The following is a 13,930-nucleotide window of genomic DNA, read 5'->3' as shown; positions in this document are numbered from 1 at the left end:
GCAAGGAATTTTGTGAAAATTTTGTTAAAATCACAAAAATGCAGGTGGGCAACTTTTCTCAAAAAGGCTGGCGGTGAATGAGTTAAAATATATATAAATATACATGTAAATGTGTCTTAAATGCTAACATTAATGTGTGTGTATTTATATATATATATATATATATATATATATATATATATATATATATATATATAAAATTACACACAGTGCACACCAAAGCCTGTAAAAAAAGATGGACGACGCCTGTTCACTCAAAACCTAAGAAAATCAAAACCCCGCCCTCGCTCTCGTAGAATGCGCATATCACAGCTGTCAATCATGACGTGACACCAAAGTTTTTATATCATTAAATAACTAACTAAACACAAACCTATTTTAAAAACAAACATTTGAATGTACATCAGCGTGATAAAAACTACAGTAAATGACAGAAACCAGCTTCGGAAAAAAGATAATTGAAGTGTAATTAAATTTTTTAGCTGGTATCAAGTCCCATTGAATAACATGGGGAGGTGGGGTTTATGACCTATACTGGGACCAGTCACTGTGGGGCGATCGAGACGTTTTGGCTTCACTTTTCAGGGCTTGTGCGGCACGCTTGGTGCGCACACATAAATTATGCAAAAACTTTTATTTTGTATTCGATTAATCACGATTAATCTTTGGACAGCCCTATATAGGACCCCCTCGAAAACCAACCGGTGCATTTTAAGGGGTTTATCCAAGAGATAAATGTATTATTAATCTAGCTAATATTAATCTCAATATCAATGTAAACATTTCTCATCATATTCTTCCAAGTGATCTCAGTTGTCATCCACATTAATTTTATAGCTCTGTACCCTTGCTGTCAGCAGTTAACTGTGTCTTATAGTGCTTGAGTAATTCGGGACTTTATGTGATGTGAGTTAAGCAGAGAGGTGGAGCTCAGATTAATGACCGCTAATGCAGGACAATTACTCACTGTTTTAATAAGCCGCTGGGTCAGAGAGATGGTTGGTAAACTTCTGTCTTCCATCCTACTTTAATTGCTTGTTTGACTTTCTAAAAACAGTTTTTCATGCAATGGAAAATTGCACATTTTATCTTTAATGAATATTTTTATGCTGTAAGATAAAATCCCCAAACGTGCTTTTGTTCTGTCCTTTGACAATGACTAACACAGCATCGCATTCTCACGGGCAACGACGAAAGAAAAGATGAAGATATTTAGCATGATAAATGAGAGATGAGGATTAAATGCTACAAACTAATGACATAAGAGAATAGCGCACGGACTTACCTCTATACAATAAATGAATAAAAAACAGGAATAATGAGAGTCGCCTCATGTCCCCGTCTTTAGCTCATATCATCATCGCACACCTGTCAAATGTATTTCTCTCAGGAAATCGAAATTATTTGAGCATTATTATCTTATAGTATTACCTCACAATCTCTCAGGCCAACGTGTTTGAAGGTGTTGTGCATTAACATTCACTGTTCCCTTGGATTGGCCCAACATTGGCAATGAAATCCACTTTATCCTGGAAGGTCATATTCAGCGTCTGGATCTTGCGTGTTGATTTGTGATGGTCTTATCTAAGCAAATAATTGAGCTCATGGGTGTGAAAGTGACCGATGGCAAGCGTGTGGCCTGTAGGTTTGTTCACATGACCTTTTCACTTCTAATGTCATGCCCTCACATCGCCACCATCGGCCTTTGGGTTTGCTCAGTGCCTGCCAAAGCCCAGCAGCGTCAGTGATGGTAATTGTGAACTACAGAAGCAGCCAGTTATCAGATCATGTCTTTATTAGTGACGTAAACACTTCTGTAGTCAATCTATATCTGTCTTACAGTAAACACACACAACACAGATTCATCTCTTTAACTTATGTGGCTAGTGTGTGGTCATCTCTAACAACAGGTATACAAAAACTACATTTATTCATTTAGCAGATGCCTTTATCTGAAGAGAAGAGGTGATTGCTGGCTTGTTAGACACTATAGCTGGATTTCCATCACCCTGAAGTTATTCGCATTTTAAAGTATTGCATAAGATTGATGGAAACGCCAAATTTCAAATAAAAATCTCTTAATTCGCAAAAAAGTTTTAAGGTGGTTTTTGATAGAATTCATACATATTTTACGAGTTGGCCAATTCGTATCAATTCATACAACCACAATTGTAAGTTTTGGTATGATTTGCCTTGACCCCTGTGACGTTGGAGTTAGGTGCAGGGTTCGGTTTCGGGTTTTTTTTCATGAGAATCGTAAGATTTTGCACGATTAACTTTGTATGAATTGATACGAATTAGCCAACTCGTAAAAAATGTAAGAATTCTCATGAGATCAGGCTGGTTTATATTGTATGTGGGCAAATATATGTGAGACATGGTTGACAGATCTTAAAGTTTACCGGAGACAACTTGGATCACTAGATCTAGGTTTTGTAATAATTTATAATATTAATAATAATAATAAATTTTATTTGTAATGTACGAAGCCCCTAAAGGGACATGGAGAAAAAATTTACTCATTCACCACCATTGACGAGTTATATCGTCATTTATGAGTTCATATTTAACTAATAAATATGCCTTTCTGGACGAATTTCAAAGTGAAAGTGGTGTTTATCCACCAGATGGCGCCAAACCGAATTTATCAAAAACGGAAGTTAAAAAGATTTAATGATTTATTTTAACTGCCTTTATGTTTGATAGTCATTCTGAGTCTGATCTCTAACATAAATTCCTTTACAAAAACGCATTTTTAAGCTTTTTGCTCAATATGTTGTATTTTTGAAGAGAAATATCCATATTTCAGTTGTTAAATTAAGTAGAAAAAGTAAATATATAATGAAACGTTTTTTTCCCCATTTTGTTTGTTTGTTTGTTTGTTTATTGTTTGTTTGAAAGCAGAGGGTGTGTTCTTTAATTTGATATAATTTGTATGTTTATATATTTATAGAAAATAATTTTTCCTGCAAGGAATTTTGTGAAAATTTTGTTAAAAATCACAAAAATGCAGGTGGGCAACTTTTCTCAAAAAGGCTGGCGATGAATGAGTTAAATAAAGTTTAGTTTCGTGTGCGCACGTGAAACTATCGCGCGCACACGTGAAACTATTGCGTGTGCACGTGAAAGCGAAAGTTTCATGTGCACACGTTAAAGTGAAAGTTTCGTCTGCGCACGTGAAAGCGAAAGTTTCGTGTGTGCACATAAAACCGAAAGTTTCATGTGCGCAAGTGAAAGCAAAAGTTTTATGTACGCATGCGAAGGTTTCACGTGCGCACGCGATATTTTCACATGCGCATGCGAAACTAAACTTTTTTAAAGAATTCTGCACATGAAAGTTTCACGTGAGCACATGAAAGTTTTACGTGAGTACGCAAAAGTTTCACGTGAGCACATGAAACTAAACTTTACATTTTTTTACTCCAATGTCACCTTAGGGGCTCGGTAGTAATGCACTTTACATTTGGAGCAAATCTCAAAGTGCTACAGTTATGATCATAAAAGGGTGATAAAAACATCATTATAAAGCAGGCAGTTGTGGTTCTTCATTCTGATTGGTTGAAACGCGTTCTAAACCGTGATAAAATACCCCGGTAACCCCATGGTTCAGACCACATTACGTATCACTGCGCAACTGTTGCTGCATACTGATTTATGAAAATAAACACCACAGTCTTTAATCATATTTTTAATTTTTCTACAATTGCACAATTAATGGCGATATCCAGATAAATGTCAATAAATATTGTTGGGGAAAAAACACTGACGGGGAAAGAGTTCAGCATGCTTCCAAGCATATTTGATCATCACTTCAACAGTTGCACAATATAAATGTTAATGTATAAATAAAATTAGATGAATTTGATTTATAAAAATAAACACCACAGTCCTAAATCATATTTTCATTGTGTCTTTGCTGCGTCTGTGTTGTTTGTGAACTGCGCTCTGTTTCAGTCACACTTGATTCTGAGGAACTACTTTGTTTAGCAGAAGAGTAATATTTGTACTAATATAATTACAACTTATTTGTGTTTTATTTTATAAAATCCCGCTAACGTTATGCATATGAAGTAACCGTTTTATAAACGCAATAAAGCCTGCGAAGCAGTGGGGTTACAGTGCATTTTATAACAGCTAAGGGGCTTTGCATCGTGCCTAACAACGCCCCTTAGCTGTTATAAAATGCAATGGTAACCCACTGCTTCTTGGGGCTTATTGCTTTAATATAAAATACAAATATACGTTAGTTAAAAGTCATAAGTTTTCCTAAAAAGAAATGTTTTAGTCCTTTTTTAAAAGGCTCAATAGTTTAAGGTGCCCTCAGATGGTCGAGTAGGGCATTCTAGATCCAAGGAGCAGCAGAACAGAAAGCCCAATCACCCATGGTGCTGAGATTAGTCTTGGGGATAACGAAGCTGTTTGAGGTATTTGAACGGAGGGTGGGGTTGTTGTTAGAAGTGTGAGTAGTTCTTTCAGATAAGGGGGGGCATTTCTTTAGATGCACTGGTGGGTTAGAAGGACGACCTTTGTCATCACATCACCATTGTCTTCTGTCTGTGAGCTGATAGTAAGATTTCTCTCTTTCTCAGGTGATAAAGATGAGGAGTACTACACCCGAAAGCATCATGCGCACGACCAGCCCTCCCGCGGCGGCAACCTGCAGTCACACATGGTGAAGTTGAACGTGGAACCTCCAGCACAGCGGCAGAAACCCAAGCGCGTGCAGCGGGCCATGTCCCAAGATCACGTGCTGTCCCCTGCCCGCTCCAAACCCAACCGGGACTACCTGTCCTCGTACGGCGGAGGCGCAGGTGGTCTCTCACCATACCACGGACGCATTCTCTCAGAGGAACAACTGTTATCAGCCGATCGACTTCACTCCCAGGATCCTCTGCTGTCGCCAGATAAGATGCTGTCCTTGCGACGGGCCAACTTCCGGGAAAAGGCCATGTCCCGGGCGATCTCCCAAACGGACATGTTCATACCGACGACGCCGGTCATGGACCGGCACTACAAAATGATGAAGATGCATTCGCACCCCACCACCACCAACGAATCCCACAACACCCTGACTGTTAACAGCGCGCAGGTGGGAAACAAGAGGCAAGCGTTCGCCAACCGCCGCATGCACACGGTAGACCACCTACAGTATATACCTGGACATCACCACCCTCAGTACAGAACCGCTAGTAAGAATGAAGTAACTGTTTAAGAACGATAGATGAACGAAAACAAGTGACTATGATGTCAACAAACAATCGCCGCAGTGCTCTGCGGGTTAGCTGAGATCCGGCTCGAGAAACTTCCAAATTAAAATGGTGTCCCACATTCAACTGGGTTCTTTTAAAAGGATCCAACCTTGACCTGTTCCTGCTTCAAGCGCAAGCGTTTCACTCCATCGGTTCTGGGTCAGCTTTCCTGAAGCAGCCCGGATCTCCTCACACGTAGAGCAAACACAAGGGCTTCGCACATGGATCCTGGATCTGAAGAAAGAGAGACGAAAACCCGAACGGGTCGTGGATTGAACTGCTGCGGACTTTATTCATACAGTAAATCAAACCGTATATAGATTTATGATTTGTAACTCAAGTCCTAATCATAGCTATAGCGATTCTTCTATATAAAGTGAAGTTAGCACTTATCGAGTGCCTCTTTTAAAAACGCATCCCATTTCGATTACGAAATGGGGAAAGGGTTTAAAAGCACAATAAATCTGCAATCGGTTTTCTTTTGTCGCGTAATCTCTGTTTTTTTGTTTCTTCTACGATACGTCCATCATCATCAAGTTTTCAATAGAAATGTGATGTTACGTTTCGCGTAGCTGATTGTAAATATGCTCAGTTAGCTGCTTTGTGGGTTACTTTTCGACTTCTCGTTGTTCCGTTCGAACTTTTTCTAGCATAATCGAGCCATCCAAAGTATATTTGATTACACAAATGTGTACAGTAATGTGTGTGTGTGTGTGTGTTTTTTAACCTGTACTTGTAGACTAATTGTGAATAAATTTGGTTGATTTAGCCATTCGTACGTATGGTCTCCCAGTTTTGAATACTAATATATTCCCTTTCCTTTCTTGTTTGTCCAACACGAAATCTCTCAAGTGTTAATTAAACAAACGTACGCAATATAAAGCACGGGAGGAAAATTGGTGCTGAATAAATAATGATGATGGAAGATATGCGTTTAATAGGCTATTATACAAAATTAAACAGCATATTCCCTCTAGAAGGATGTTAATGAATAACATGTGAAGTAGCTCTTTCATGATGTTTCCTGTCAGTCTATCAGAGATTTCCCATGATGCTCTGCTTCAGTACTGATTGTCTACAGTTGTGCCAGATGACTCGGAGGGATTCTTGAGATAAGTGCCATTCTGATTGTGTTTGTTATTGAGGTCTTAATAAAATTGATTTAAAATTGAAATATGATCTTGCAAAATTGACCTGTTTTAATCCTTTTCTTTTTTTAAGTAAGAAATAATGGATAAAGACATATTTCCTAAATACTCTCCCTGCGTCCTAGTTTGCCTCCTGTCCATTATACCATTCCAGTAGTATTCAGAATAAGAATTAGTATGTACCAAATAGTATGTTTGTTAAAAAATGAGAATCCGGGTGGTACACTATTTCCAGTGAAAATTCGAAGTACATATCCATGTACACTATAAAGGCTGATATTACCCACAAGTCATTGCGAGAGGGAAGAGTTTAGTGACGCTGCACAGAATTGATAAACCAAATAAGTGATGTTTTAATGATTTTAATAAATTAAGCGATTTAGACATTACATAAGAAATAAGACAAGCTGAAATCCAAAAAAAAAGAGTTGTAGCAACTCATAATGTAATAACTGCACATAATATAATAAGTATTACATTATTATTGTAAATAAATGTTCATAATATTTCCTCAAAACATAATAAAGTTCATAATGTATAAACATTTTCAATGTAATAACAATTTTATGAGAAATGTATTTGTAAAAAAAATCGCGACCATGCTTTTAAAGCATACATTAAAAGCCAAAAGTGAACTCAAAGTGAGCAAAAATTTCATAATCTCAAGAATTATCTACTGCATATTAATATTTTCATAAAAAGAAAACAATACTGAATACATGTAGTAGTTTAATATGTTTATTATGGTTTGTTCAAATAACTTACAATGTGTTGAAAGAGAAAGATGACTGACTGTCGGATCGCGTGAAGCTTGATGTGGTGCCATAAAAACTCAAACAAGTTGAGTAAAAATTGCAGTTTAAAAAACTCACACCAGAGCGACAGTTGTGACATTTTAAACCATCCCCTGAAAAGGTTATAAACACAGTCTTGGTCTTTTCCATGTACAAACACTCGACTGACTTTTCCATTGTAAAGATACTGGTATGTCTCTGTGCTTTTATATTTGCGCATTGAAGACCCGTCACCCCTGAGCAACAACACAAAATGATTGAATATATCTTCATATATCAAGCCACTTCTTAATTTCATCCTCACACTGCTTCATACATGCAGGTGTAGTAAATATTTACTATAACTATAAAAATCATGTTTTATGCGTGCTCCCACGACACTGTTTTTTACCAGCTGGCTATTGAAATGGACAAATGTCACATCACTTACTTCCGCGTTTGAAAATAAGGTGGAGAGAGCTGCCTAAATAATTGCTAGGGTACTCTGTTTGGTTGCTAGGGAGAGTATTGGCATGCACCAATGATTATACTTAGTGAAATAAGCCCACCCCATGTCTTTACGATGTATAATAATAGTGATGCTTTAAATAAACGCAAACACCACTAATAATACATTTGCAATGTTTCAAATGATTAGTTAAGACAATATTTTTGGTGAGTTTATAATGTAATGCATTTCTCTCATATGAGCTCAAGATTTGATTATGTTTGGAGAAAATATTTACACTATAAACATTTTATTCCAATAATAATTTTACACTTATTACATTATGTGCAGTTATTACTTTATAAGTTGTATTTTGATGTGTGTTAACAATAACATGGTTGTCTTGGCAACAACATTCGCTTCTGTTATGTGCTAGAATGTTAGTAGTTAGTATGGTATAGTTAGTGTAACTTGCACACTATTTCACTACCACTTAAAAGTATATACTTTCCTTCAGCAAAAATAATACATACTTTTAGGGCATAGTACAGGTGACTTAAGATGTTTAAAGGATGTTTAATGTCTGTATGAATTAATTTCAGAATTTTGAAACACATACATATATTTAGATATGTATTGCTGAAACACATTACAAAGACTGTGTAGTGAATCTGAATTGTGAAGTTACACCGTTAAACAGTTTTCCCACATTTCTGGGTCGGGCCCTAACACAGAGGTGCCCAAACTACCGCAAAGACATTAAGTTTGGCCCATCATGCCATGTGAGATAAGGAAAAAGGATAAACGTCATTGACACAGATGTTCATATTTCTTATTAAACATTTTCTAAAAAGTATTTTTTTATTTGTGCATTACAAAAATGTAAATTGAAATGAAATGCAAGGAATTAAAGTGATTTTGTTAATGTACATGCATACTTGAAGGTGTATAGTAGAGGTCTTCACGAGTCGACTTAGATCTGAAAACCTGAGGTCCAACCCGAGACCCGATCGGGGTTCGGGTGTAAAAGTTTCACGTGTGCCTCGGACATGGCTCCAGTATAATATTAGCGGCATCGAGTCTCTGGTCATTTAAAATTATTGTGTTTTTGCCGAACGGACTCGAAACCCGAACTGTGTGCGCCCTTTTCAAACCAAGAGCGCTTGCAACATTGTGTGGCTGGCGATAAGTTAATTTTCGTTGAGACAGACACGTCAATCAATTTTAAATGTACATTTTAGCGGTTACCTTTGTGTCATCATCGGATAACAAAGTAAAACAAATGAAGCATTTTGCCAAATTGGTTGCGAGACCAGCAGGGTTTCTTTCTGTCTGACTGCTGCATGAGGGGCTGCATACTGCACACACGTCGGTGCCGTTTACATTCGGGTCCAGTCGGGTTAAAAAAAATGCCACTGGTTCGGGTCTGACTCGGGTCTAATTTTCTCAGGTTTGTCTCGGGTCGGGTCTTTCTTTTAAAAAAATATATTTAAACACGTCGGGTTCAGGTATAAACTGATTCAGGTCATTTCGGGTCGGGTACATTTCTTTGGACCTGAGAAGACCTCTAGTGTATACTAACTCAACAAACTTGGGTACTATATAGGTTAATAATGGAGAGGTCGAGGCAGTGGCACACAGGCAAAAGAAAATTTAAACATGATTGGCAAAATGATTTATTTTTTACAACAGTTACCTTTGAAAATAAAACTGCATTAGTTATGCATAATCAGAGTAACGTTTGCTTATTTATTACTTAAATATTAGAAAATTATAAATAAAAAGAACACAGCAACATTTACTTTCGGCCCACGGCCCTCAGTCAGGTTTGATTTTTGGCCTCTGGTATAGGAAAAAGTTTGGGCACCCCTTCCCTAACACAACCGCAAGCATATGTTCAGGTTCACTGAAAAAAACAACTTGTAAAATTTACTTTAAAAAATTCTCGTAACAATTTGCACAAACTTTTTTTTAAGAAAAATGTACTGCTTTTTTATAAGTACAACTTACCTACTAAAATCAAATAAAATTTACTTAAAATTGCATGATAAAACACATGTTAAATAATTAATTAAATGTTACTTAATTATTTTATTTAGAAGTTAGATTTATTTTAATCGTTTAGGTAAAGTCTATTAGGTTTTTTTTGAAAATTGAAGCATTGCTGTCCTAATAATATTAAATAAATCGTATTTTCTGTTTGTTATTTTCTTTAACATATTAATATGGACCTAGTTATTTTTAGTGTTATAAATGGCATTATAACGCAAAATTCCTGACTGACAACAAGTCAGTCATTGAATAAACTTGATTCTGAACAGAAACGCACACAAACTGTGTTTCTGACATGCATTATCAGCACTGTGGAGAGAATTACAATACAATGTTCTGAACAGGGTTCATGTAAAGAAACACTGATCACCTGAATGGTGACTTCACAAAATTATTATTTACAACAAAACAACATCAATAATATAAGAGCTTAAACCTTTATGACATTTTGCTAACAAATATTTAAGTAGTTAAAGTTCTTATCAGTTCTTATTCTGTAATAAAGCTTAAAAAATAAAAATATTTAGGCGCAAAGAATTGTGGGTATTCCTTACAACATGTCCAAATAAATGTAAGTAAATTTTACTTAGATTTTTAGTTTAATGGATTTAATATTTTTAAGTAACATGAACTAATATTTTTTTACTTGAATCTGCTAAAGTTTTTGATTAAAATTTACTTAATTATTTTAGGACTATGTGCAGTGACTATAAAACAGTTAAATAATACAAGAAAATATCTAATAAGACTTACTGATCCCACACAGTTCATTTTTTACATGAATTAATTGTGTATCATCATTTTACTTAGGAAAATCTAGTTCTCAATAAATGTTAATATTATTATGTAGAAATTATGAGAGTTAATCTAATAAATATTACTACACCAAAAAGTTCGTTTTTTCAGTGTTTTTACGGTATTTAAAAGTGGAAAGAGACTTCAGCTTTCCCATTGCCATGGTTTGAGAGCAGATAATTTTGTCTGCTTTTCCACGATTTTGTTTACTTGGAGTGTTTTTATCATTCAAATGTGACTGGGTGGTTATAAACCACATTTTTCTGTGTCACAAAAATCACACATTTTGTGCCATTTTTGGCATACTGATCAACATCACAGAAAAGACTTTTGACATGTCCCGAAGTTTTTTGATGGAAGATTTTGAAGCAAAGCAAATGCATGATGAACTTTAAAATATTTTGTCTTTAATTTAGCTTTTACTTTATTAAGATTATTTAACACATTTGATCACATTTATCATGTGATGCCTTATGTTGAAGCAGTAAACATAAGTTACGAAAGAAAATATTTTAACATGTATTGCATTGTCTATTGACTTCTATTATAAGTTTACCTAATTTTTTTGGTAATCAGCATTACATGATGCAATTGTACTGAACTTCTATTAGACCTGAAGCATTATGTTCACCTAAAGTTGATCAGATCTGAATCATAGTTTCATAAAAAAAAAACTCTCTCTTTATCTCAATTTCCCTTTGCAAAGCTATAAATAATCTCACTACATGTGTTGGTATTTTCTGTCTGTACATCTCATTGATGTTTTTGCTGAACTCATGACTAATTGATGAGCCTGCAGTGTTTTGATGGCGTCTGCGATGCGGGTGAGAGATGCTGTGACATCTTTTAATGTTCAACAGCGAGACATTTTTCAGTGCACAGAACATTGAAGACTGAAGCTAATGTTTCCCAAGGCTAAGAAGATCTTCCTTTGGTGTTATCAGTCCTTTCCTAATGAAGACCATAAATTCAGCTGTCCGCTCAGAGTCCTTTGTTCGCACTGCACTCAATTTATTAAACCGGATGTGTTAGTTTAGACTCGTTCGCTACGTATTGAGTATTAATGAGCGAATTCAGACCCTGCCGTAGGCACCGCTGCTCTTTCTGTGAGACGTTTTAGTTATTTTGTGTCCCAAATGATGACAAAACTACCAATCTGAGGACATACGCTGGATTTCTGAACTCAACTATTGGACTTCAGTCCCATAAACAACATCAGTATCGTAAGCAATTCGCATTGAGCTGTTAAATGACCAGATGTTCATTATCATCATATTAACCAGAGAGGTAAAAAATGAAATGTTGCTTGCCTTTGTAAATGATCTGGCGGGATATCATCAATCTCTGAAATGGTTTCCTGCCGAACATTAGCAGATTCTTCATTTCTGCATCATTAATGATTCTCATTTACGACAGAGAGCAGTTGTTTTGTGTCGTGTATTACAGATGTTGGCGTCCCCGCCATCGCATTCTTTGTGATCTGGGTTTCTTTCATCCGTAAGAGATCAATGCTCGTATTCTCGAAGGCCCGGAGCTCTACGGTCGAATCAAGCCTGTTAAAGTCATGCACTTCTTGTTTTGAGAAAGATGAAACGTCGGTGTGGTGAGGAGCTGTTTTCTCCGACATTAACTTTGCATGAACACACAAACATTAAAATCATGTGTCCATACTGGGAGCGCTTCTTCCTCGGAGGCTGAGAACAGAAGTGATTGTTAACAAACAGATGGCAGGCGCTGATCTTGTTTATGTTTTGTCAGGTTGCAGGTTCACAGGGGAGGCGGGCTTTATTATCATCATAAACCTTATAAATGCATCTCTTGACAGATGACAAGAACACTTGGCTTGATCCTATTATTTGTTTCAGCCGTTCAGTTATTGTAACTGATGATGCAGGTTGACATACATTTTTTCCCAACAGAAAACAACATGCGTGGCTTCGACTGGTCGTGTGACCTGCAGTCTTGAAGTCTACTAAGCAGACCACTGTAAAGCCCTTCATTGTGTCAATGTATCTTCAAGGGTTTTATCTTATTGTTTAACAGTGGAAACAAATGTTTTTTGACATGTCTACTGTTGTGCTGCATACTTTTAGGATCAAAATATTTTTTTTAGCAATTTAAGAGTACAAAGACTTTCTGCCCTCATTCTTCATTGAAACAAGCCCAGTTCAGTTTTTGGATTAATGTATGAAGCACTGGTCCTGTTCACCTCCATCGCTCTATTTCTCCATTGAGAGAGGGTTTGTGGGTGATGCATCTTTCTGGACACGAGAACAATGCCTGCGAGCTCTAATTCTTCACATTCACTGTAAATGGGCCACGGATATGGCCGACTTATTGACTGTAACTATTTGCATTTAGATGGAAAAAAGAAACGGCTATTTAGAAATCACGAGGTGGATTTAAACAGCAGATGTCAAATGGTCAATCAGCAAGAAAGGAAGTAAGAAAAAAGGAGGGAAAAGAAAGAGATGACAAAGAAGAAATAAATGACAAGAAAGCAATGATAAGACAGACAGAAAGCAATGAGAAAGAAAGAAATAAAGAACGGAAGAGAAATAATGGGAAGGAAAATGAGAAAGAAATAAGAAAGGAAGGAAGACAGAAAGAATGAGTAGAAAAAGGAAAAAGAAAGAAAGAAATAAATAGAAAAGAAGTAGGAGAAGATAGAAAAGAAAAAAGAAAGTAGGAAAAGCAATGAGAAGAAAGAAGAAATAAATGACAAGGATGAAAGCAATGATAAGAAAGACAGAAAGCAATGAGAAGGATGAAAAAAATGAGAAGAAAGAAGGAAAGGAATTACAGGAAAGAAAGAGATGACAAGGACGAAATAAATGACAAGCAAGAAAGCAATGATAAGAAAGACAGAAAGCAATGAGAAAGAAAGAAAGAAAGAAAGGAGGAGAAAAAAAGAAAGAAAGGAAGGAAGAAAGAAAGAACGGAAGAGAAAGAACGGGAAGGAAAATGAGAAAGAAATGAGAAAGGAAGGAAGAGAGAAAGAATATGTAGAAAAAGGAAAAAGAAAGAAAGAAAGAAAGAAAGAAATAGAAAAGAAGAAGGAGAAGATAGAAAAGAAAAAAGAAAGTAGGAAAAGTAGATGAAGGGAGAAAGAAAGGAAGGAAGAAACATGAAAAGAAAGAAAGCAAGTATGACAGCAAGAAAGAAAGAAATGAGAAAGAAGGAAGCAATGAGAAGAAAGAAGAAATAAATGACGAAGAAGAAAGCAATGATAAGAAAGTCAGAAAGCAATGAGAAAGAAAGAAAGAAAGAAAGAAAGAAAGAAAGAAATAAAAAGGAAAGAAAGAAAGAAAGAAAGAAAGAAAGAACAGAAGAGAAAGAACGGGAAGGAAAATGAGAAAGAAATAAGAAAAAAGAAATAGAAATGAAGTAGGAGAAGATAGAAAAGAACAAAGAAAGCAGGAGGAGAGGAAGGGAGAAAGAAAAGAAAAACATGAAAAGAAAGAA

At 36.0% G+C, this 13,930-nt stretch overlaps 1 protein-coding gene across 3 annotated transcripts in view; it reads left to right on the top strand.

Moving 5' to 3' along the window:
* Positions 1 to 6,017, top strand: part of LOC129436729 (protein shisa-6) — a 122,907-nt gene extending 116,890 nt beyond the window's left edge. For all 3 annotated transcript variants that reach the window (XM_055194965.2, XM_073865140.1, XM_055194966.2), the window contains one exon: positions 4,590 to 6,017. In XM_055194965.2, coding sequence (XP_055050940.2) covers positions 4,590 to 5,212 — 623 coding nt within the window. In that variant the 3' untranslated portion in view covers positions 5,213 to 6,017. The remainder of the gene's footprint in view (positions 1 to 4,589) is intronic.
* Positions 6,018 to 13,930: the final 7,913 nt, after the last annotated feature.

This window comes from Misgurnus anguillicaudatus, unplaced genomic scaffold (assembly GCF_027580225.2).
Source record: "Misgurnus anguillicaudatus unplaced genomic scaffold, ASM2758022v2 HiC_scaffold_29, whole genome shotgun sequence".
NCBI lineage: Eukaryota > Metazoa > Chordata > Actinopteri > Cypriniformes > Cobitidae > Misgurnus > Misgurnus anguillicaudatus.
Note: the sequence above shows the minus strand (reverse complement) of the source record. Positions and strands in the feature narration are given on the sequence as shown.